Source organism: Amblyomma americanum, chromosome 8, assembly GCF_052857255.1.
Source record: "Amblyomma americanum isolate KBUSLIRL-KWMA chromosome 8, ASM5285725v1, whole genome shotgun sequence".
Lineage (NCBI taxonomy): Eukaryota > Metazoa > Arthropoda > Arachnida > Ixodida > Ixodidae > Amblyomma > Amblyomma americanum.
Genome location: NC_135504.1, coordinates 1,729,506 through 1,750,530, shown reverse-complemented (window position 1 = coordinate 1,750,530; position 21,025 = coordinate 1,729,506). Strand labels below are relative to the sequence as shown.

The window sequence follows — 21,025 nt, the reverse complement described above, 5'->3', positions numbered from 1 at the left end:
TGGCTGGCCTGCCGATATGCGCAGCATGCTGCCACCGTGCGGGCTACAGTCGAACACGGATATATCGAACTCGAAGGGGATCGCGAATTAATTCGATATATTAAAAATTCGATATAAAAAAATACAGGCCCAGAGACTTTACCTGTGGCGGACGTTGACCTACCGATCGGAGCATTCAAGAATGACAACTATTTCCGCACACACGATGCAACGTAATGCTTTATTTGCGTGAAAAAAAATCGTTTATGTTGGTCTGCTTCTTCACCTTGCAAATGAAATTAAAGACGCCAACCTCGATCTTATCGAGGCTGTTCAGGTGCAAAAGCCCAGTTCCTTCCACGTTGCCGCAACAACGGCGAATCAAGCTGAACGCGGCCGCCACTTCGGCGCCGAGCGTGTAGCCGCCCCCTCGTCCGGACGATCTTCGTCGCCACTCGAGCTGTCGGCCTGGGTCCCTGCGACTGCAGCTACAATGTCCTTGTCGGCGAGGCTCGCAACAGCCTGAACATTGCTGTCAACGTTCACAAAATCGTCAGCAGACATTTCGGCTGGGACGGCAGCCGGGAAAAGGGACGACAACTCGCGAAACACGTCCATGCGCTCGTTGTCGCCGTCTTCGCAGGTTTCGGGAAGTTTGGCCGTCACGAGGCATGCCTTCCGGAACCAGTTGGCCACGGTATCCTGCTTCACGTCTCTCCAGGTGCCCGTCATCATTTGAATGGCACCCAGCAGGTCAACCTTAAGCTCGGTGCCCATGCGGAGGTTCACCAAAAGCCTATCAATGAGTCGCCTCCTGTAGCCGACTTTGAACGACTTAATGTTCGCCGGCAGCAACTTGAGCGCGATGTTTTCGAGCTCGCAGGTGGTGTGATGGGCCGAGCAATTATTGACGAGAAGGCAAGCGTGACGCCCCGACTTGCCCAGTTTGGCGTCCCACGCTTGCAGCCGTTCTGTAAACAGCTGACGCATCATCCACGCCTTCTAATTGAAGGCGTAGCGAACGGGGAGCTGCTTACAGTTTTTGAAGCAGCGCAGTGCCCTTGCTTTGCCGATCACAAAGGGCTGGAGCTTTTGAGAGCCATCCATGTTAGCAGCGAGCAGAACGTTCACGCGGACTTTGCTCATCTTGCCCCCGTGACACGTGCTGCCCCGGACGTCGAGCGTCTTGCTGGGCAGCATCTGCCAAAACAACCCGGTCTCGTCGGCGTTGAAGATTTCTGCGGGTGAAAACTTCGCACAAATTTCCGGCCATTCCTTCGAAATCCACTGCTGGATATCCTGGCTGATGACGGCTCCGCTTTCCCCAGAAATGGTTTTGCCAACTATCTTATGGCGGTTCTTTTGTCATCACCGAGTGCAGCGGCAAACCATTTGGCTTTAGCCATTAGCATTGGGCCATCCACCGGAATGTTCTTAGCCCGCACCTCTAAAAACCACGCATAGAGAGCCTTTTCAACTTTTTCGTGGGCAGGAGCGCGCACACGACAAGCTCCCGACGTTCGTTGCTCCGCCGCTTTCGACTTTATGTCCGCCTTGTTTTTTAACAAAGTGCTTAGAGTGCTCCGAGGAATCCCGAAGTCGTCTGCCACCGTCGCACTTTTCTCGCCCGCCTCAACACGCTGAATGGCTTTCAGCTTTGTCGCAAAGTCCAGGTTCTTGCGCTTCTTGACGCTGCTTGTGCTTGCTGTGGCCATTGCTTCCGCGTCAGCTCACCACGATCCAGCCACACGTGTCGTGAGACGCACGCAAAACAATAATGAACACGAAACACAAGAACGCGCACAAAACACAAGAATTCACGTGCGCAGCCTCCGCCAACAAAGCGCTCGCGATGGCCACCTCCGAGGGCAACAGCGACGTACGAAAGGCACGAGCTGTGGTTGGCTGAGCAAAACTTGTGAAAAAGCAACAAGAAAAAAAAAAGGCAAAAGGAGGAGGTCGCCGGCGTCTTCGTTCCTGGCTACCTTTTCCGAGCCGAGCACTATGGTTACGCGGGGGAAGGATGAGAGACATTGGGAGAGAGAAAAAAACTGTTCCGCAAGTCGGAGAGCGTGCGCAGCGGGAGTACAGTCCGAGCCTCCCTCCCCCTCGCTCTCACATTTTCCGAGCCTTTCGGGGGAGGCGTGGAGCTCGCGGGTGCAGCAAGTGCCTAGATCGCGCGGCGTTCTATATATGCAATGGCGGGTAAAAATATTGTTCGATATAAACGTACCAATTTCTATACTTTTACACAGAATTTTCAAGGGGATAATTTACGAGTTCGATACAGACAATAATTCGATATATGTGGGTTCGATATATCCGTGTTTGACTGTAGTAGCGAAGTTTAAAAAACTGAACTACTCAGCCACACTCACTCGGCGGCTTATTGACGAGAACTAGCCGACCGTCAACACGCCTGGTTTTCCGCGCACATCATAGGGCCGCGGGAGGCAATGTACTTTGCAATTCAGGCCTGCGGATGAATATTTGGATGATTGCCTGTTGAGCACGTTATATCTTACACGACACCCTTTAGGAAGCCAGTCTCAATTAACCGATGTGAGCCCCGCAACATCGAAATAAAAGAAAAGAGCTTCCGATGCCATAAACTTGCATGGGCGTTTGGCGGGACTCCGACAGCAATCTAAATTATCCGAATTAAACCTTGCCGTTTTGGAGCTCTTGCTTCCGCCACTTCCGATAGCATGCATGAATTAAAACATCCGGCAGAACTGCGAGAAATCGCTGTTGCTACACAGTTTTCATCTCAATAGGAGACGGCAGTTGCCCAGGTTTCCACCAAATAAAGCTCGCTTTCACGCGAACAGTTTTGGCAGCTTTGAGGGACCATTCGATAATTCTACATTTGGATAATTCGGATGTTTTTCCCACTCTCTTCGAAGTCCGAATTACTGAGGTTTTACTGTAAACAACATTATGCAGGGATGAAGCTAACAAACAAAAAAAGACACGTTTTCTCGCAGCGATTGCTGCAAGCAGATGGTTGGGCATCTTCTTCTCATGATGCGCATTGTGTGGGAAAGCTCACTTGCAGAATATCGCTTGAGGTCTAAGCCTAGCAGCGTCTGAATGTGACCGGGGAAGAAAGCATAGAAGACGACTTTGTACTGTTTATCCTTACACTCCTGAAACTTGGATCTTCAGGTAATTTACACAGATGTTGTGGTTTTGCCACTTCAGATTTATGAAAGTCAGTTAGGTGTATTTGGTTGCTGCCGAGTACTCAAAAATTTTCAAATATTTGAAATTCTCTAATATCAATTTCTCGAACTTAATATGAATTGAATAACAAACATGCATATTCGATCCATATTCGAAAATTGCAATGTCCACACACCCATACCCAAAAACGGTAAGTTTAAGGAGAATTGTGTACTAGAGATGTTACCCAGTCATTCCTCTGACATTTTTTGCTTATTTTCATTCTTAAAGGATTGCAGGCACACGATTTTTTTGTTGTGTGCTCTTTCTTTAGTAGTGATGAGCAAAGTTAAACCGCCGTGTGGGATGCTTGGAAAGTGGTTTTTCGTCTGTCCCGTTTTGCCTCTGTTACAACAGCTGGGCTGTGGCTGCAGCATTGAAGTTCAGTTCATGAAGTGAGGCGGGGAGAAAGTGGTGTCAAAGCTGCTATTTCTTCATTCGTTGTCATTCCAACTCTCAGGCCTGGTTGGTGCAACAGTTGCATCTGTGCACTATGGTGGCAAAGAAGGATACTGTATATCCCAGATTCTTTTTTGCTGCATGCCACCTCAACTGAACTTTGATGTTGTATCCACCATTAGACTCTTTAAACTGAAATCAGAACACGAGGGGAGAAATTTAGCTGCAAATTATTTGTTGGGCATTGGTGAATTCCACAGGGTACTAGGGGTGTCACACTGTGTGCGAATGCTGGATAATTTCTAATTTTCGGTCAAATGGAAAATTATTTGATATTCAAGATTTCAAATGCCGAACATTCAGATTGAATCGAAGTATTCGTCTCGAGTGTATAACATTTCTGGAATGCTTGCTTTGTGTGCTTGTGGTTCAGCATGTGCGCGGCCAAATACCAACTCTAGGACTGCCAGGAGTACAAGCCGCGTGTATGCCAGAGCTGGTCTGCGCATGTACAACACCCAGATCTGGAGCTGCCAGGTGTCTGCGGTCGCGTTTCATGATAAACCGCCGTGATAGGAACATTGCAACGAGCAAACACATTTGACACAACGCGCCGTGCTCCAGCACAATCTGTGCAAAGCTGTGGCAGCCGTAGCAGTCTGGGGAGCTTTCACTTTTTCAGCATCGCACCAAGTAGTAGCTCTAAAACAGTATGCATTCATGAGCAGTGCAGAATAGCAGGAAGCAGCAGGCACGCAGTGAGATTGGGGATGCCAGAGAGTGCTTGCGATGCAAATACAAGGGAGTCCATTTTCCTAAGCAAGGGCAACTGGAAAGACGATAGAGGGGACATGCAGGAAGAGGTGGGTGCTTCAGACTCCCCTTTCTCCTTGGCTGCTACTGCACCATCAACACAATCACGAAATATTCCTTCGCGGTTCCAGCTTTGGGTAAAAGGGGTTTACTGTGAGTGTCTACTAGGCGATTTCATGCGTGTTTATTTTTCATTCTAGTTTCCGTTCTGCATTGTGCTTTCCAGTCTTCACTCGCGAACTGCACTTAATGAAAACCTGCATTTCAGTTTCATGTATCCATGTGTACATACCCTTGTCTTGCTCCTTGGTCTTGCAGCATTCATGGGCCAATTCTCCTGTCTCGCCAAGCAGCCGCTACAACTTGCGGCCGCGGCGATCACTCAATTTGTCTGGCGACTTTGCTTCTCCTAATGAGTCTTTGAGGCAACGACACCAGCTGACTGTGCCTCAACCAGTCATCGAACGAGGCACAGTCCTTTCATCAGACGAAGACTGAGCGGAGTTGTCCTAGAGCCTTTGTGACTGCCATGATGTGATAGTTCGATATGACTGCCAACATAGTTTTGTTTTTTCTTTTTAAGTGTGCTTGTGACTTTTTTTTTTTTCTAGAATGACTGCGACAAGGAATTGCCCATGTGAACAACCTGGCAATTTCACGTATGACTGTGACAATAAATGGCTTGTGTGAACAAGCTGGCATTTCTCGTGCGGCTTGTAGGATAAAGGCTGTAGCTCTTGTTGCACCTGCTGACCACATGATCGTGTGTTTGCATTGAGTGTCAATGTATTTCTAAACCTTTCTCTACTTATTCCTTCCCGTCAGCCACAATTTCTAGTTTAAATCTGGCTCTGTGAGGCTTGAAAGGTTGTTTTTGTAGATCTGTGTCATGTTGTCATGGTCATGCCCAGACAAGCTGCATATTTTTTGAAATGTTTGTTTTTACCTTTGACTTTCCTTTCTATTTTCATGTACATGACTGCATTTGTTTTTTAAGCATTATCCTTGTGAGATGCTCGAGAAGCAAACTAAACAGTGATAAACTTTTTATTCTCTCAAATTTTATATCTGGTCAACTTGCTGTCTCTGAGATTGCAAAATTTTTTATTTTTTTTAGATCGCTGTACATGAGTGCGACTTTGCGCTGCTTCAGCCTAGCAGTACATCCGTGTTTCAACTTATGTTGCGCTCAATAAAGTGATTCTTTTGGAATTATTCTGTCCATTCTAGTGTCTATTTGATATTGTAATTTGCATGGAAAAAGCTGCGCATTGATTGAGTGGAAACGTTTATTCTTGATTTTGGTCAGAGTGACTGATCGGCTCCTTAGTCCAGGAATCCACTGGCTTCGCCTGCATTCCTGGAATAGATCAGTTTTCGTGCTTAACTAAAACTTCTACGCTGGTTCGATCGCGGTGCTGGAATTTTGATGGAGGCGAAATGCTAGAGGCCCGTGAACTGTGTGGTGCCAGTGCACTTGAAAACAGCCCCAGGTGGTCGAAATTTCCGGAGCCCTTCACTACGGCGTTTCCTCATAGCCTGAGTCGCTTTAGGACGTCAAAACCTCCGTAAACCATAAACCAAAACTTTCTTCTGCTGCATTTGATAAGTTCAACGACCTGCCGAGACGCCAGCTAAAACAAAAGCAATCTGCGGAATGAAATAGTTCAGGTGCTACGGATAAATATAGGTATTGAAAAGTAGTAGACGATTGGGCAACGGCGGGTGACGTAGCTGTCAAGTAGCCCGCATTGGCTGCCCGCGTACTTTTGAAGCTAGTGAGCTGCAAGACAGCGATGATTGGTGGTGGTGGTTCTAGTGTCACAGTGATGGAGAACGTGTTCGGTTTTTAGCGTAAACGGAAAGGAAGGCGAAGGCCACAGAAGTGGCAGAAATGAAACTTCCTTGCGCGAGAGCAGCCGACGGCTGAAGCCGTTGGGAACGTGACGCCGGGAGCCGATCCAATCCAGTGCAATCCAATCCGGCTGTCTCAAGATGGACGACGACAGTTCGCTTGACACTCTGTTGGGTGAGTTCTATCGCCGAAGCTGGCATATCTGCACTGAAAGTGTGACGAAATCTCTTTCCGAATGGCGAACAAACTCGAGCGGAGGTCGGGCGCGCTGTCGGCGCACGTATCCACGCCGAACTGACAGGACAGTCGCCCCCTGTCGTGAGCGCTTGAAAACGGCCCTGTTTTCGAACACAGCTCGGCTGTGAATTTGGAACGATTAAGGCGCCCGTGCTGCGTTCTCTTGAGAATTCTTTTTTAGGGAGGCCTGTGTCAGTGCCGGGCCTGGGACGCGCACTGCAGAACGTTCTAGACGCTGGCGTGTCCGTGTCTGGCTTGCGGCGGGACTCGTGCTCTTTCGCTTAGTGAGGCGGGGACCTAGGCTCTTGGTTTCGGCCCACTGGCAGACTCGAGCTGTTGACGCTGCGACACTCAGGCTGTCGAAGCGAGATCATTTCTCGCATCATCCGCTTGCTAGTAAAACTGCATGCAGCTAACGGTGCGCTTTGGAATTTTCCCTGCACGGTGACAAATTTCTTCGCTTCCGTCGAGGAATGTTTCGGTGGCACTGTATCGCTACGAGAACAGTTCTCGATATGGGCTCAGTGCTTGAAAAGCGTGTAAAGGGTATAGGGGGCCCTCACTGTGACGATGTACGAAGAAGCGCCTACAACTGAGCGCCTATGCGGTGATAATTTTAGTTATTTGACGCGTCTGACTGGTTTCAAAAGAGATCACGTTAGTGGCCGTGTTGTCTTACAGGAGCAGTGAAGACATCATGGGCGCACAAATTAATTAAACGCATCTGCTAGCCATCATTCATTGCTTGCCTCTCTTGGACTCTCCTTTACCACAGGACGTTCAGGCGTAAATGAAACATCAGAAAGAAACGATTGTTCTGTTTTACTCATGTGCCCAAAACTTCCCGGCATGGCTTGTCGGCTATTTCCTGTGTGCTTGCTGCTGTCACCTGTCGCAAGTGCATGAGCGACAGGCGCCACTCTGGAGGACGCTTGCACGCTGTTGCGAATACAGAAGAAATTTTCTTGTCTGCTTTCTTTTTATGGGGGTTTAAGGAGGGGCACACATATGTGACACTGTAAGGAAAAAGAAGCATCGTCAGCTACCTGCCAGGCCGAGCCATAGGAGGTTAGCATTTTGTGGTTGTTCTTGACACCCTTGTTAGAAGTTTTTTTTTTTTTAAACAGTGCACCATTTAAAAAGTCCTCTTCGCACTGGTGATACCTGGACACCAGTGACTTCTCTCATATTATTTGTTACACAAGTGACTCCTCTCATATTTAAGTATTTCTGTGCTCGGTTGTTGCTTCCGTCCCTGCTTTCTGGCACGTTGTCTTAGCTACGAAGGACAGCCACTGCATTTTCATCTGAGAGTCATAATGGAAGAAACACTGCTATTGTAACTTTTGTCATTTAGATCATCAGCACTGGTCACCATGATGACCTACTAAAGAATGGCCCCTCATCAACTACCCCTCCATTCTGCTATACCTCACAAAGTGCTGCATTGGCTAGAGATTGCTGCATGGGTTATTCTTGCACTAGTTTTAGTTAGACGCCTGTAATGTGTTCTGGCACTGCTGTCAGGTAGTGCACTTATTATGTAGCATGCCATAGGGCAAAAGAAGAGCCCGCTTGTAAGGAGCGTGTGGCCAATTTGGTTGCAAAAATCACATTATGATGGAGTGGTTGACTTGTGCAGCCATCTAGAATTGGGAAAATATTATCTGGTTTTTCTTGCCATGTGAAAATCTTTATTGGATTTCTGCACTGTGACTGGTGACCTTGAACTAAGTGACCCTGTGCAAAGTTTGCTGTATGCATGCTCTAATTTGGTTGGGTGAGGTCTGGTGGCTGTCCTTAACGGCGGGTTGTGATATATAGCACTGATGTTCTGATCGTGGACTGTGGGTCTCAGTTTACCGTAATGCTCTGTGGATGCTGTAAAGCGATAGGAGATGTTCAGTGCAGGAAAGGCATGGTCGTAATTAATAATAGTAATAGGCGGTGTGCTCACCGTAGGCGGCAGATTTCAAATTGTTGTGTTTGCGGCACACTTGAAGTAGCATTGCTTAGCATCATTTCACGCTGTATAAAAAATTTTGAATGCAATACCTTACAGATTTTTTTCTTGCCATCCTCTCTGCTGGAGACAAGCTTTGCTTGGTGCCTTGGAAGCAAAGAACATCTCTGCACAAACTCGCTGAACTGATTTCTGCCCCTATTCAGGTTTTAATTGCAGTCATTTACTAAACCTCTGAGAAAGGAAAAATGATGCTGCTGTCTTGTTAACTGCCGTAATGCTGAATTGTGCTTCTACTAGGAAAGACTGCTTTCTTGGTGGCATGAACTTAGCAGCTCGCATATGGAAAGCTGTGAATATCTGGCTAACACTCTGGCTGATGAGAAGGCGCATGGTTGGGGTGTAAGGATGTGCGACATTCTCTGCATTGCTCCCTTTGCAAGCAAAGGTTGCAGCTGTGCCTTTTCCCACTCCCACTCTGTGCTGCCAGGAAGTAAAACAATTGTGCCGAATTTGTGTTTGCAGGACTATCCCACAGTTCGGTCACCTTGCGTTTCAATTCTTGCTGCAGCTGGTGAGATAAGAGCTAGTTAGTAAGACATAGATAACATGGTGGCTGCATGTGGATAGTCATTAGAAAACAATTTTACAGCACTGCAGTCAATGTCCGCAGTATCTTCAATGTTGACACGTGCCCAATCACATTACAAAACATGTCATGAGTTCTTGCTTCTGTGCTGTGACTGTGTGCCAGAGCGCTTCTAAAACACAAATGATAAACTTGGTGCAACAAAATATAAAAACAGCGCTAATTTTGACACAAACCACACAGAAAGACCAGACAGGACAGGCGCTGTGTGTTTCTGTGTGGTTTGTGTCAAAATTAGCGCTGTTTTTTATATTTTGTTGCACAATGTTACACCAACTAGCCCAGCAAGAGGTACTGATAAACTTGGATTCCCTCTGATGGCACGTGGTTGTTTTTGTCTTCTACTTTTGAATCAGTTTTTTTCAGGCATAAAATATTTCTCCTAAAAAATTGATAAACAAACAATAAACAAATAAACAATTTTTCTATGCTTTCCTTGGTTTCTGGTAGAAAAATAAACAAACACAATTTTGCCATGCTTGCATTGGTTTCTGGGGCTATTGGCTTCCTTCATATGTATAGGCTTAATCCCTTAAAGGTTTATTACGTCCTCAGTTCATCACAAGTAACTGCCACTTTTTTGCTTATTACAAGCTCATCTTGCCGTCAGTATTTTGCTACTGTCTGAATGGCTTTTGACGAATAGAGGCTGCCAAATGGTGGTTTTTCTTTGATGACACAGACAGCAGTAGCAGTTCTTTTACAATACCCAAAATGAGAAAAGTTTTTGTTTAATTGAGTCGTTAAGTGTTTAAAGGGACACTGCATTTAATTTCTTTTTTTTTTGCTCTTGCTGGAATGTTTTTCAGCAGATGATCTTCCCATGACTCAATTCAAATTGCGGCATCTGCACTGAAGTGAACTCTGTCATCACCGTTTTGAAGTGATCGGCAGTGCAGCATAGCCTTTGGGATGTGTGTCCAAAAAACTGTGTCGGCATGCCGCAGTTTATTCGCGAAATTGGCCGATGATGGTGACTTTTGTATTACATTTTTTTGTCCGTTCCTAGCATACAAAAGTGCCGTTTTCAGTTAGCACCTTAGTAACTAGAATGTTGTAATCTCTCGATGTAGCCCAACTTGAATTTCTCCTCAGTGTCCCTTTGACACGCTACTTGCACATTGTTTACAAGGTGAACTTGCACCTTTCTTTAACAGTGGGCTGCACCTGCTGGTGATTTTTTTGTTTTGGTTGAATTTTGCAACCTTCATCTCGCAAATATGATAAGGGTCTTTGATGTCATACAGTGAACGCAGTAATTTAAAATTTTGTGAAACAATGAGTGGGGTAGCATGCTGTCTGCTGCTTTTGTGCAGACACATTTTATCACCAGTAGTAACATCATTTCTTTTTTCACAATTGAAAGCATTAATATGTACCTTCAAAAATCGAAATTATTTCAATGATTCTTTGGATGTTTACCTGATAAGTCGCAGCATTTTGATGTTAATTTCATCAATTATGGCACTTAGTATGAAATTTTGTTAATCCCTGCAAAAAAATCTGCCAGTATTTTATGCTGGAAAACTAACAAATTGTCTTTCTTAAACCCTGAAACGACTATTTAGGCAGAAAAATATTCCATCTCTATGGAAACAAAAAATGCTCTTTTAAATGGTTGATGCCTTTCCCAACGACTTAAATCTACCAATCCAGTGCACACAGATTTCATTCCCTGTAGCAGGCCAGGTTTAGTATTGACAGCAAGCAGAATGTGCGTGCATTATGATAATAAAGAAAAGAAAAAATTGTAATTATTTCATCATCATCATTTATTATCCCTTAAGGGCCCTGGGTTGGGCATTACATAAAGGGGGGCATAACAAGTACAGTAATCACGTGGTCATATAAAAGCGAAATAAAAACCAGAAAGGCAAGTAACGTTACACATTCTTATGAAACCATGGTTATTGAAAGAGAAAAAAAAGACGAAAAGAACACCCATGCGATTGATTTTCGCATATCTTTACAAATCAATACAAAGGTTTACATGCACAATTATTACAAGCACAGAAAAGAGAGAAAAAAAAAACAAGACAAAGCAGAAAATATGACATATACATGGCGTAGGGAACAGCTACAAAGCAAAATTCGCGTTTGGTATCTGAGTAAACCTGGAAATGTTTGCTGATAAAAAGATTATTTGGCAAAGTGAGCTGATATTAGCTGCCTGAATTTAGAGTTGTCACGTTCATGGACTATGGTTCAGGATTCGAGTTCCATTCTTCAATGGCCAAGGATAAGAAGTGAAGAATGACTTATTGCGTGGTGTATTTGTTTGTCTGGGTGGATGTAAAGAGTCTCATGATGTAATAACTTGAGCCCACACTCATTGTCACAAAGTCATTCTTGCAGCTGAAACACTAAGTTAAGAATTTTGCTTACTTCAGGTTTCTTTTAGGTTTATTTTTTTCAGCTCTCCAAGTGACTTCAAATGCTCTTGGTGGATTGTTCTCTCATCATGTATTTGTCTTGTCACTGCACTTCTTTGCAAAATCCTATAAGAAGTTGCTAGCTGTGCTTGCGATTAAGTGTGTGCCTATGCACATTTCGTACTACCATGACAGGGGATGGTTTTACCATTCTGGGCTTGTAATTGCTCATAACGATCAGACTTCCATGCGATATTTGTGCATGAAAGGACAACGGGTGTAAGTGATGAACACCTCTCTGCCAATGCTTTTCTTCTGCTTGTCAGTAGAGTTTGAGGTGCATGCATACAATATGCTCGTTAGTTGTGTATGGAAAATTACTTTGCTAATCACAAAAAAAAATGTGTTGCTGAGTAGAACTGAAAATGGGAAGGAGAAAAAATATTTATCATTAACTCTGTTAAATCGAGGCTCATTTCTGAAGGTAATACTGTATGGTCATGTAATAGTAAAATTTCATTGTGTCTGAGTAAACCAGTACTTTTGTCATAACCATTTCGAGGACATTGGAAAGGAAAGTGATAGGTGTCTGTTTAAGAGACAGGTAGAAAGCAGATTGGGCTAGGGAGCAAACGTGGCTTGATGACATCCTTCTTGAAATGGGCATGGGCGGGATATGCGAAGGCAGGATAAACAATGCTTGTTAAGGGTAACGGACTATATTTTGAGAGAAGGAGAGCGAAGCAGCGGCCAGCGGAAAGTCAGGCGGGTGGATGAGATAAGTTTGGGGGGTAAGGTGACCTCAGCTGGCACAGGGCACGGTTGATAGGAAAGATATGGAAGAGGCCCTTGTCCTGAAGCGTGAATTGCTGGCCGAATTGGTACATGTTCAAGAGAATAAAACCAGCGGAAAAAAAAAAAGCAGGACCAGGAGAAGACATACACAGACTGTCGCTTTTTTTCAACTGATTTAGTTTTGGCTCTACCACGTATTCAAAGCCACTACATGCACAAGCGCACATACATGCCACATTCACCAAAGTCCGAGCGTCATTACAAACCAGATAAAAAATGTCACTCTTTGTCAGTGCAGTGGGCGTAGTGGGGCTGATGGTGATGGTGACTGTTACAATACATTGACGTGCAGCGCGGGCCACCAATCCTCTATGCCGAGAGCTGGACATGGAGGCCGTTCAGCAGCTGTGCGAACGCATCCTGCTGGAACGGGACGGCTCCCACCAGGCTCTTCGTTTTCTGGCCCACAAGATCCAGTCGCCACAGGAGCGTGAGGCAATGCAGGCCCTTCTGGTATGCCTCTCTCTGCTCCCTTCTTTCTTGGTTCCCTGATGGTGGTAACTGCCATTTATACAGCTAGGGCTGCTGTGATCTGTGTGTCATGGATTGTGCCGTCATGTGCTGCTTTGGTGGAGCTGCTTGATGACTTGCGCTCCTTGTTTCACTGGTGGCATTTCAGAGTGGACACTGTCTGTAAATACTGCTAAGGGGTGATTGTAAATTGGTTCTTTGGGGAAAAGAAATGGCGCAGTATATGTATCATATCTCGTGGACACATGAGGGGCTGTAAGGGAAGGGATAAAGGAGCGGGTGAAAGAAGATAGGAAGAAAGAGGTGCTGTTGTAGAGAGCTCCAGAATAATTTCGACCACCTGAGGATCTTTAACTGCACTGACATCGCAACAGCACAGGGGGCCTTAGCGTTTTGCATGTAAATGCAATTCACGCTCAGTTTCACATTTCACGTTCCTCCTCTGACTCAGCTGTAGTGAAATTAACTGTGGCCCAGCTCCCCACAGATCTTCATCACAGTTAGTATAGTAAAATGCAGTGACACTTTATATATGTCATGATTATTCATTGTATACAGGAAATGCTTAAGGGAAAGGGGTGGGGGGAGACACTGCACTTTTCTGTTATGCTGACCACAGCATCAATTTTCGGTCATTTATCTGGTCGCTCTGAAGAAGCACAATTGCAGTAACAAACTAAAATAAAAGATGCAGTGCAGTTTATGATGTACACTTAAAAAAGAAAGTGGAAATATTAAGATAGTTTAATCTTTTTTTAATCATTGCTGTGAAGATCTGTTACATGACATAGTTCTCAGTCTCACCGTGTGATTGTTTTTGCATGCTGGAGTGCTTTGCTAGGAGCATTTTAGAAACGTCTTTGTGCATGTGCAAGGATGGGTTTTCTGCTCAGTTGTGCCAGTTGTGTGAAATACGCTGTGCAGTTTGTCCAGTTTTATTTTGAAGATATGTTGCTAACAAACTGTCATTCTACTTCTTTCTGCATTATAGAAGTGGCCTTGTGTTTTTATTTAATGACAGCAGAAAAAAAGAATATATATACTCGTGTAAGGGCCACACCCTCAGCTTCGCAGCTGGTATTTTGGAAAACAAAAAAAAAAGTCAGCCAGAATAATTGCTTCTGGCGCATAATTTTGCCCACGCGGTGCATTATATATTTTCAGCAGTGCGAGCACATTCAAGGAAGGAAGAGGCGGATAGGAAAGAGTACTGAACTAACAACTTTATTTGGGAATGCTGCGGCCAGTACATATGTAGCGGACTATGTGCTTGTGCTACTGAAAATACGATCCAACTCCAACTAGCCCAACAGTTTGTGTTATTTATGTTGTATGTTACGATGGGAACTGATAAACGATTATTGCCTGCGACGCGGCATGACCACGCCTGAGTCCCGCGCACCGGAATCTGCCTGGAACCGTGAACATGCGATGCCACAGCACTGCTAACTCTGTGCACTCGGCATTCACACCAGAAAGGACAAAACATTATGCTGCTAAAAAAAATCTGGAATGGTGTGCACCCATGCTAGTAGCGTGCTTTTCTGCCAGGCTTAGACACCACAGTGGCACGCTGTTTGTCTGGTGTCACAAGGCCTAGTGCGCTTTGCACCAAACCCACGCCGAAAGTGCTTTGAATCCTTAGTCGGACACAACCCAAGAATGAAGAGGCTTTTCCCCGTCAAAGGACCCCCTTACAGCCAATGGCATCGATGGATTCTCATGAACCTGCTGGACTGACATTGCAAAGGAAAGGCATGACAATGCAGGAGGTGGACTGTTCCCCTTTCATCGGCCACTCCCTGCATTGTCGTGCTAGCAGGCTCATGAGAATCAGATGACACCATTGCCCGGAAGGGGGTCCTTTGACGGGGAAAAGCCTCTTCATTCTTGAGTTGTATCTGACTATAGTCACGGTTTACTATAAAAGGTCTAGTCTTGTTGCCAGTTCCCCATCACACAATAGCCTCACATTAAAATGAACATATAAAAGGTATCCGCGAGGCCTTCGACTGTGAAGTGCGCGGAAAAGCAGGGCAGGCGAACGCCACCTCACCCTGATGGTCACAGATTGCTTGCGTACCACGCCGCTCTGAACCGTCGGTAAGTCGAGCGTCAGATCTTTGGAGGATCTTGACCTTAGCTCAGAATGACGTGATATCCAGTCAGCTGATCTAGCATCCTGTTTTACTTTATGTGATTAATGCATGCAGTTGTCTGGCACGTTACCTGTCATCCACACTTTCAATGCATTATGTATTTGAGGGATTCACCAGTACTGCGCTAATTCATCATAAAAATGCATGTTGCAATATAAAAAGGGGATGCATAATTGGAGCTCTGCTGTTGTCTGAAAAACTTTGAAGAAAAATGCCGGTCCCTTTTAAGGGCGACACCCTGTCAAAAGCGCAGAAGAAGCAGTGCGACCCTTACACGAGTATGTACAGGTGCCCACAGAAGTTTTCGGAATGCCGAAATCACGAAACATGTCAGTTTTCTCACTGACTAGAAACACAGCCAGGTTCTGAGGGTTGCATTGAGCAGGTCGGGCTGTGAACTACAACGCACATCCTTCAGTTCATGACTGCATGCTTAGGCTGCCAAGTAATTAGCCTTTGTTGTAATTTTCGTGTTCCGAAAACTTTTGTGGGCACCTGTGCGGTAGGTCGGCTCCACTTGGCAGTTTTAAGACAATCCTGTCTTTGTGACATCTACCATTCCAGACAGCTACACCTTGTATGCCTGTGTCTAATGTCTATAAATAACATGGTTGCCAGCGTTAAGTTTTTGTTTATTTTTGAATTTTGAACTAACTAACTGGGGAGGTATTGCTTTCATACCCACGTCACTTAAACAGTCTTATTGCTCACTGAGTAGACGGCCATTCAGAGTGAGCATCTGATCTGATAAGCTAACTGTGCTTATCACACGGCCAGTTTCAGTGGCCATCGAGCCTTCGAGATTCTCAATCACTCTCAAACTCGAAGGAGTTGTGTCGCTGCTACATGGCAAATCTCTACGGCCATTGAAATGGTTCACGTGTCTTACGCCAAGCTTGTGTGGCACCACAATCACTACTTTGGATTTTGCGCAAATAAAAAAAATATTTTTATAAATCTAAACTAAATGTTGAAATACACTTTTCTGGAGTAATATGAGGTTTTCAGTTATTTTTAAAGGCCACTTGCGTTGACTTGATTCTGCCTTTTTGTATGATTTGCTGTCGCAGTTTTGTAACACTCTGGCTAACTGTGCTACCGCTGGCATTTCCGTCTTCTGCTATGAAGAGTATAAAATTAATGCGTTTTAAGCCGGACCGATAGAATTTTTCAATTATTATACAGACTAATATTTTAATGCTTGCAGTAAAGTTCAGGAGAATAGTGTTAATTCACACTTTTGTACTGTGAATGTATCATGCATGAAAGTGCGTGTTGGTGCCGCTCGAAGCAGCACTAGCAACCTTGGGCAACGCTTGAAGGCACTCGAAATCTAAATGGAGTTCTGCGCTGCTCCATTGACTTGATGGACTATTGACTCGATGGCCATTGAAACTGCCTGTGCAGCAGAGCTCAATGGCCTTTGAGTCGATAGACTGTTGGTTCTAGGGTCCTTGGAATGCCCGTATGACAGGGGTATCAGTCACTAAACAGACTGAGTGAAGCAATAACAAACCAAATGTCACTTATTGAAGTAAGTGCCGATTTTGATTGACAGTTGTACAGCACAGTCTACAGGAATAGTCTGCAGAGTTGTTATTTTGGCTACTCAACTAATTGATGTAGTCTTGAATTTATATATTTCACCCCCTTTTCTTTGATGCATTGTGAGTGCAAGGCAAAGGCAAGACAACAGTTGGTCCTTAAGGGCAACAGACTGGATTCCAAGGGAAGGGAAGTGTAGCAGGGAGCGGCAGGAAGTTAGACAGGCGGATGAGATTAAGAAGTTTGCGGGGATAATGTGCTGGCTGCAGCTGGCACAGGACGGGGTTAATTGGAGATACATATGGGAGAGGCCCTTGTCCTGCAGTGGGCGCAGTCAGGCTGATGATGATGACCATGCTGATGAGTGCGAGGCCACAGCTCTTGAGATTCAGGTGCCATTCGCAAAAATACCATTAAATTGGTCCCTATCAGGTTTAGTGATTGAAAACCATTTTAAGTCATTATCAGGTACACATTGAGTTCAGTGGCCGTTGACTCACTGGGCATTGAAATTTCCTTTGTTGCTAGGTGGGTATCAGGTGGAATGTTGGCAGTGAATGTAGCGGTGAAAGAAGCATTCCCACTGCTAAACCTTGCAGAGAAAAATGCTGAGTACATGCTGGAATTTTTTTTTGCATTTGCAGTTCATTGTTAGAAGCAAGGAATGTACCATTAGAGAAGGGCTTTCTAGCAAAGATTGCGAGACAGTTTCATCTGACTTTTTTTTTTTTTTTAGCTCTGGCTGATGGAAAACAAAGCTGCTGCGGCCTTTTATTTCGATACTGTTTGGTCTGAAATGCCGCTTTGAAACACTGGTTCAGTGCTTTTCTGAATAGTTTTGACAACCCAGCAGTTGTGACCAAGGCCATGTCATACCCAAAGATGAAGCAGTAGCTGCCCTTCCCTGGTTGTGCAGGTGTTAGAAGAGTGTGCCAACCGGTGTGGGGCCAAGTTCCAGGATGAACTGGGCAAGTTTCGCTTCCTCAACGAGCTCATCAAGGTGGTCTCGCCCAAGGCAAGTGCCGCCCAACTGCCATGCTTCTCTGTGTTGCATATTTGGCCATAATGGTACAAAATGGACACACCGCGCTGTCAGTTGTCAGAACTTTTATACTTGGTTAATACTTGTTCATAATCTAAGTAAAGGTATTGAGAATTGGAGTGGATGGCAGAATGCCACTTCAAGCAGGTTGTGTGTAGTGTGTCCTCTTTATCTTTTGTATTTCAGTTTTGTTTCTCTTTACCACAAATAACTAGCTGTAACGTGATATGCTTGCTGTGGAGTGCATAGGTTGCCCCTGTCATGGTGCTACTGCCTGCTTGTAAGTTCACAGCTGTAGGCTTCAGCAGTAACAATGCCATCATGTGCAGGTGGGAACAGAACTGCCAAAGTGATGGAGCAACAAATTTGAAAGCAGGTTGCTTATTACTCTATTTTCACCTAGTTTTTTTCTGTCGCTGCTTCTTTTGAAGTGATGAGACCTATATGTGATGCCACCGTGCACCATCTCCTGCTGTGCCCAATAACTGTGTTTGAAGCAAAAATCTGTGTAAGAGAGAAAAAAAATTTAGTTTTTTTTTAAATGTAATCTTGCAGTTGGAATTACATAGCCTTGCCATAATCGGACTCAGTGCTGCCACACCTGTACAGCTTTGCCTGTGCTGCACGTTGTTCTTGCTCTACATGATGCCAGCTGCAATTTGAAGGAGTTACGATGCAAAATTCAAGTTCCGTGGCGATGAATGTGAGCTAGAGGACGGGAACCAAACAGCGGGGGTACAGTATGACATGATCGAAAAAATTATCTGGGATTTCCATAAGGCTGCAGGAGCACTCCAGTTGGTGAAGCCAACAAAAAGGGCAGACCACTTGAGCAGGCACACTTGGCTGAGCTCGAGAATTCTCATCACTGGCAGCTGCCACAAGTGTGTATTTTTGTTGCACTCTCTGATGAAGAGACTCTCAGCGTGTTTTTTTAGCGCTTACCGAATGAACACGTGTGTCTCGTACATTGGTGCAACATATGTGTGATTTTTCTCGGAAAAGCTGCCATTTTCGGTGGGCGCAACCTGTGCACAAGGTGCTACATGTGGTCGAGAACATACGGTGTGCAAATTTTTATTACCTGCTGAACGAGTGCTGTCGACTGTTAACGAATCGTACTGTCCAATATCTGATGACCTGCTACTTATGTGGATTGTCGCACATTCTAGTAAATTTAAATCTAGACATAACAAACTCTAGAAAATTCCTCGATATTACCAAGTTTCTCAATTCCCCAACACCGCCCCTATTGAAGTGCATGTATTTGAGACCTCCGTGTAACAAATAAGTCGCAGCAGTGTAATGGTGTTGCTATGCTGAATATCTGTTAGCTAGTGTTCAGTTATGAAACTTGGCAGAAAAGTTACATGACGATAAAACATGAACTGATGTAGGAGGAATGTCTGTGATTGCAACAAGTGACTACAGTTGATGCAATGTGCCATGCTCCAGCGCCATTGACCACATCTCCGCTGCTTTCATTTGTGGTACACAATGCCACGTGGCACTAAACAGTTCATGTTCAGAAGTGCCGGAAAGTAATAGGTCATAGCAGTAAAGATACTGCACAAGCACTTTGCGCCAGTCGCCACAGTACGATTGGTGGCATGCTTCCGGCACTGCTAGCTCTCGCGTGTTGGGGGCAGGGATAGTGGAGGGTGCTGCCAACGCAAAAAAAAAAAAAAATATTTTCTGGTGCAGTGGTGACAGGTAGACCAACAGTGGGAACATGCGGGAAGAAGCATGTGCCTCTGCGGCCGGTCTGCCGACTGCGATGCGACTACGCGTGCCCCTCCTTTAGACCAGCCATGGCGCCTCAAACACCCCCGCATCTGCCACTTTCTCCACACCACTCGTGGATGTGTTGTGTTGGCCATAGTGGTGGTAGCTGCTGCCGCAGTTGCGCTGTCAGCGCGATTATTGCATGACCATGAAACGTTTCTCCACGTGTATGAGTTCAAATAAGGGGGGTTCTACTGTAAACATTTTCAAGGTGGTTTCGCATACTTTTATTTCTTATTTTGGTTTCCATTGTACATTAATCTGGATGTAATGAAAATTCTCACTTTTCTCAATTAGTGATTGTATTGTATTGTAATAACCGTATTGTATTTTCTGGTCTACAAGTTGCACCCCACTGCAAATGATAGGTTTTCTGAAAAAACAACACTCACACACAATGCACACCAGTGTATAATGCATACCCATTCATTCAGCCAAGTGCTAAAGTGCTATAAAAATGAGCTGAGGACCCCTTGGCAGACAGTGTGCTTGCAACAGCTCCTGTGCACAGGTGATCCTCGAGCTCTGACTAGTGGACCTTTTCCTGTAGTCCGCCTTTTTTGTTGCCTTCATCGTCTAGACTGCGGTTGTGTCTGTGCCACTCCTGGATTGTTTTTTTATTCGCTCACATTGAACTGCCTTCCTGCTTGCCTGATTGCATTCTGCAGCACATGTTGAACGGTGTGCACTTTAAACTTGCCATTGCAGCTCCTTTTCCTCACAGGCATCATAACATTGAGCAAAAATGATGTGCAACATTTGTGATGGCAAATGTCGCACGCTGGTGGAATGTCAAACATTTAGTTTGACTGTGGTGATATTATGCGATTCTACTCATAAGGTAACATCCTGGATACAGTAGAACCCCTCTATAGTAAAGTCATTCGGACCAGCAAAAATTTTACTATATCACGGTCTTTACTATATCAGTTGTTGGTGGTGGCATGGCTCTGAGGATGCTCTCTGACTTCTTCCTAAATACAAATTGTTGGCTTATAAAAGCAACAGTCAGAAATACCTTTTATTCTGTTCTTATTGACCTTTTATGTGAGAATTATTTATTTTCAGTTAGTATTGTATTAGCACGATTGTGAGTCGACTCGAATGTAAGTTGGCCCCCCCACATCACATTTCTGAAATATAAAAGAACTTGAAGGTCATTTACGCTTGGCCTTTAATAATAGAACGTGACAGCACTATCCTGTGGCCTCCGCTTATCGCCAGCCGCTATTGGCTGCCACGTGCGGGAGTGCCCGTGGGCACATTCTAAACCGAAAATGTATTAGTCGCTGGACTACTAGTTCACACTTGCGCCATCGTCCTCACCAGCGCTCCCGTCGTGATCGCTGCTACGGTCCCAGCTCGTCGTTCCAAGTGAAATAGTGCACTTCGCAAACAGCCACATCACAACATCGCGTGGAACAGCTGAAAATTCTGCCTCGCTGCAGCTGCCACACCTGTATCACCGTAACGATTGTTAACTTGCGGCCCGGCACACAGTTGTTCGTTTCTTTGGCGTAAAGAATGACAGCCATCTTGAATGTAGCCATGAATGAGCGCCGGTCGCTTACCGGACACTGAGCAGAAATGAGGAAGCACTACTTGTGAAACACAGCTGGCAGTAGTCAAATGCGTCAGAGCCAAAGAGAAACTACCCGTGAGCGGTGTTGGCTCTT

General features: G+C 45.1%; 2 protein-coding genes across 2 annotated transcripts in view; both read left to right on the top strand.

The window, feature by feature from the left end:
• LOC144100782 (uncharacterized) overlaps positions 1-5,631 on the top strand; it is a 35,571-nt gene extending 29,940 nt beyond the window's left edge. The window contains exon 8 of the mRNA XM_077633630.1: positions 4,735-5,631. Coding sequence (XP_077489756.1) covers positions 4,735-4,914 — 180 coding nt within the window. The 3' untranslated portion in view covers positions 4,915-5,631. The remainder of the gene's footprint in view (positions 1-4,734) is intronic.
• Positions 5,632-6,338: 707 nt separating this feature from the next.
• The window catches only part of Gga (ADP-ribosylation factor-binding protein Gga), a 57,374-nt gene continuing 42,687 nt past the window's right edge, over positions 6,339-21,025 (top strand). Inside the window, exons 1-3 of the mRNA XM_077633628.1 lie at positions 6,339-6,445; positions 12,640-12,800; positions 17,439-17,537. Coding sequence (XP_077489754.1) covers positions 6,412-6,445; positions 12,640-12,800; positions 17,439-17,537 — 294 coding nt within the window. The 5' untranslated portion in view covers positions 6,339-6,411. The remainder of the gene's footprint in view (positions 6,446-12,639; positions 12,801-17,438; positions 17,538-21,025) is intronic.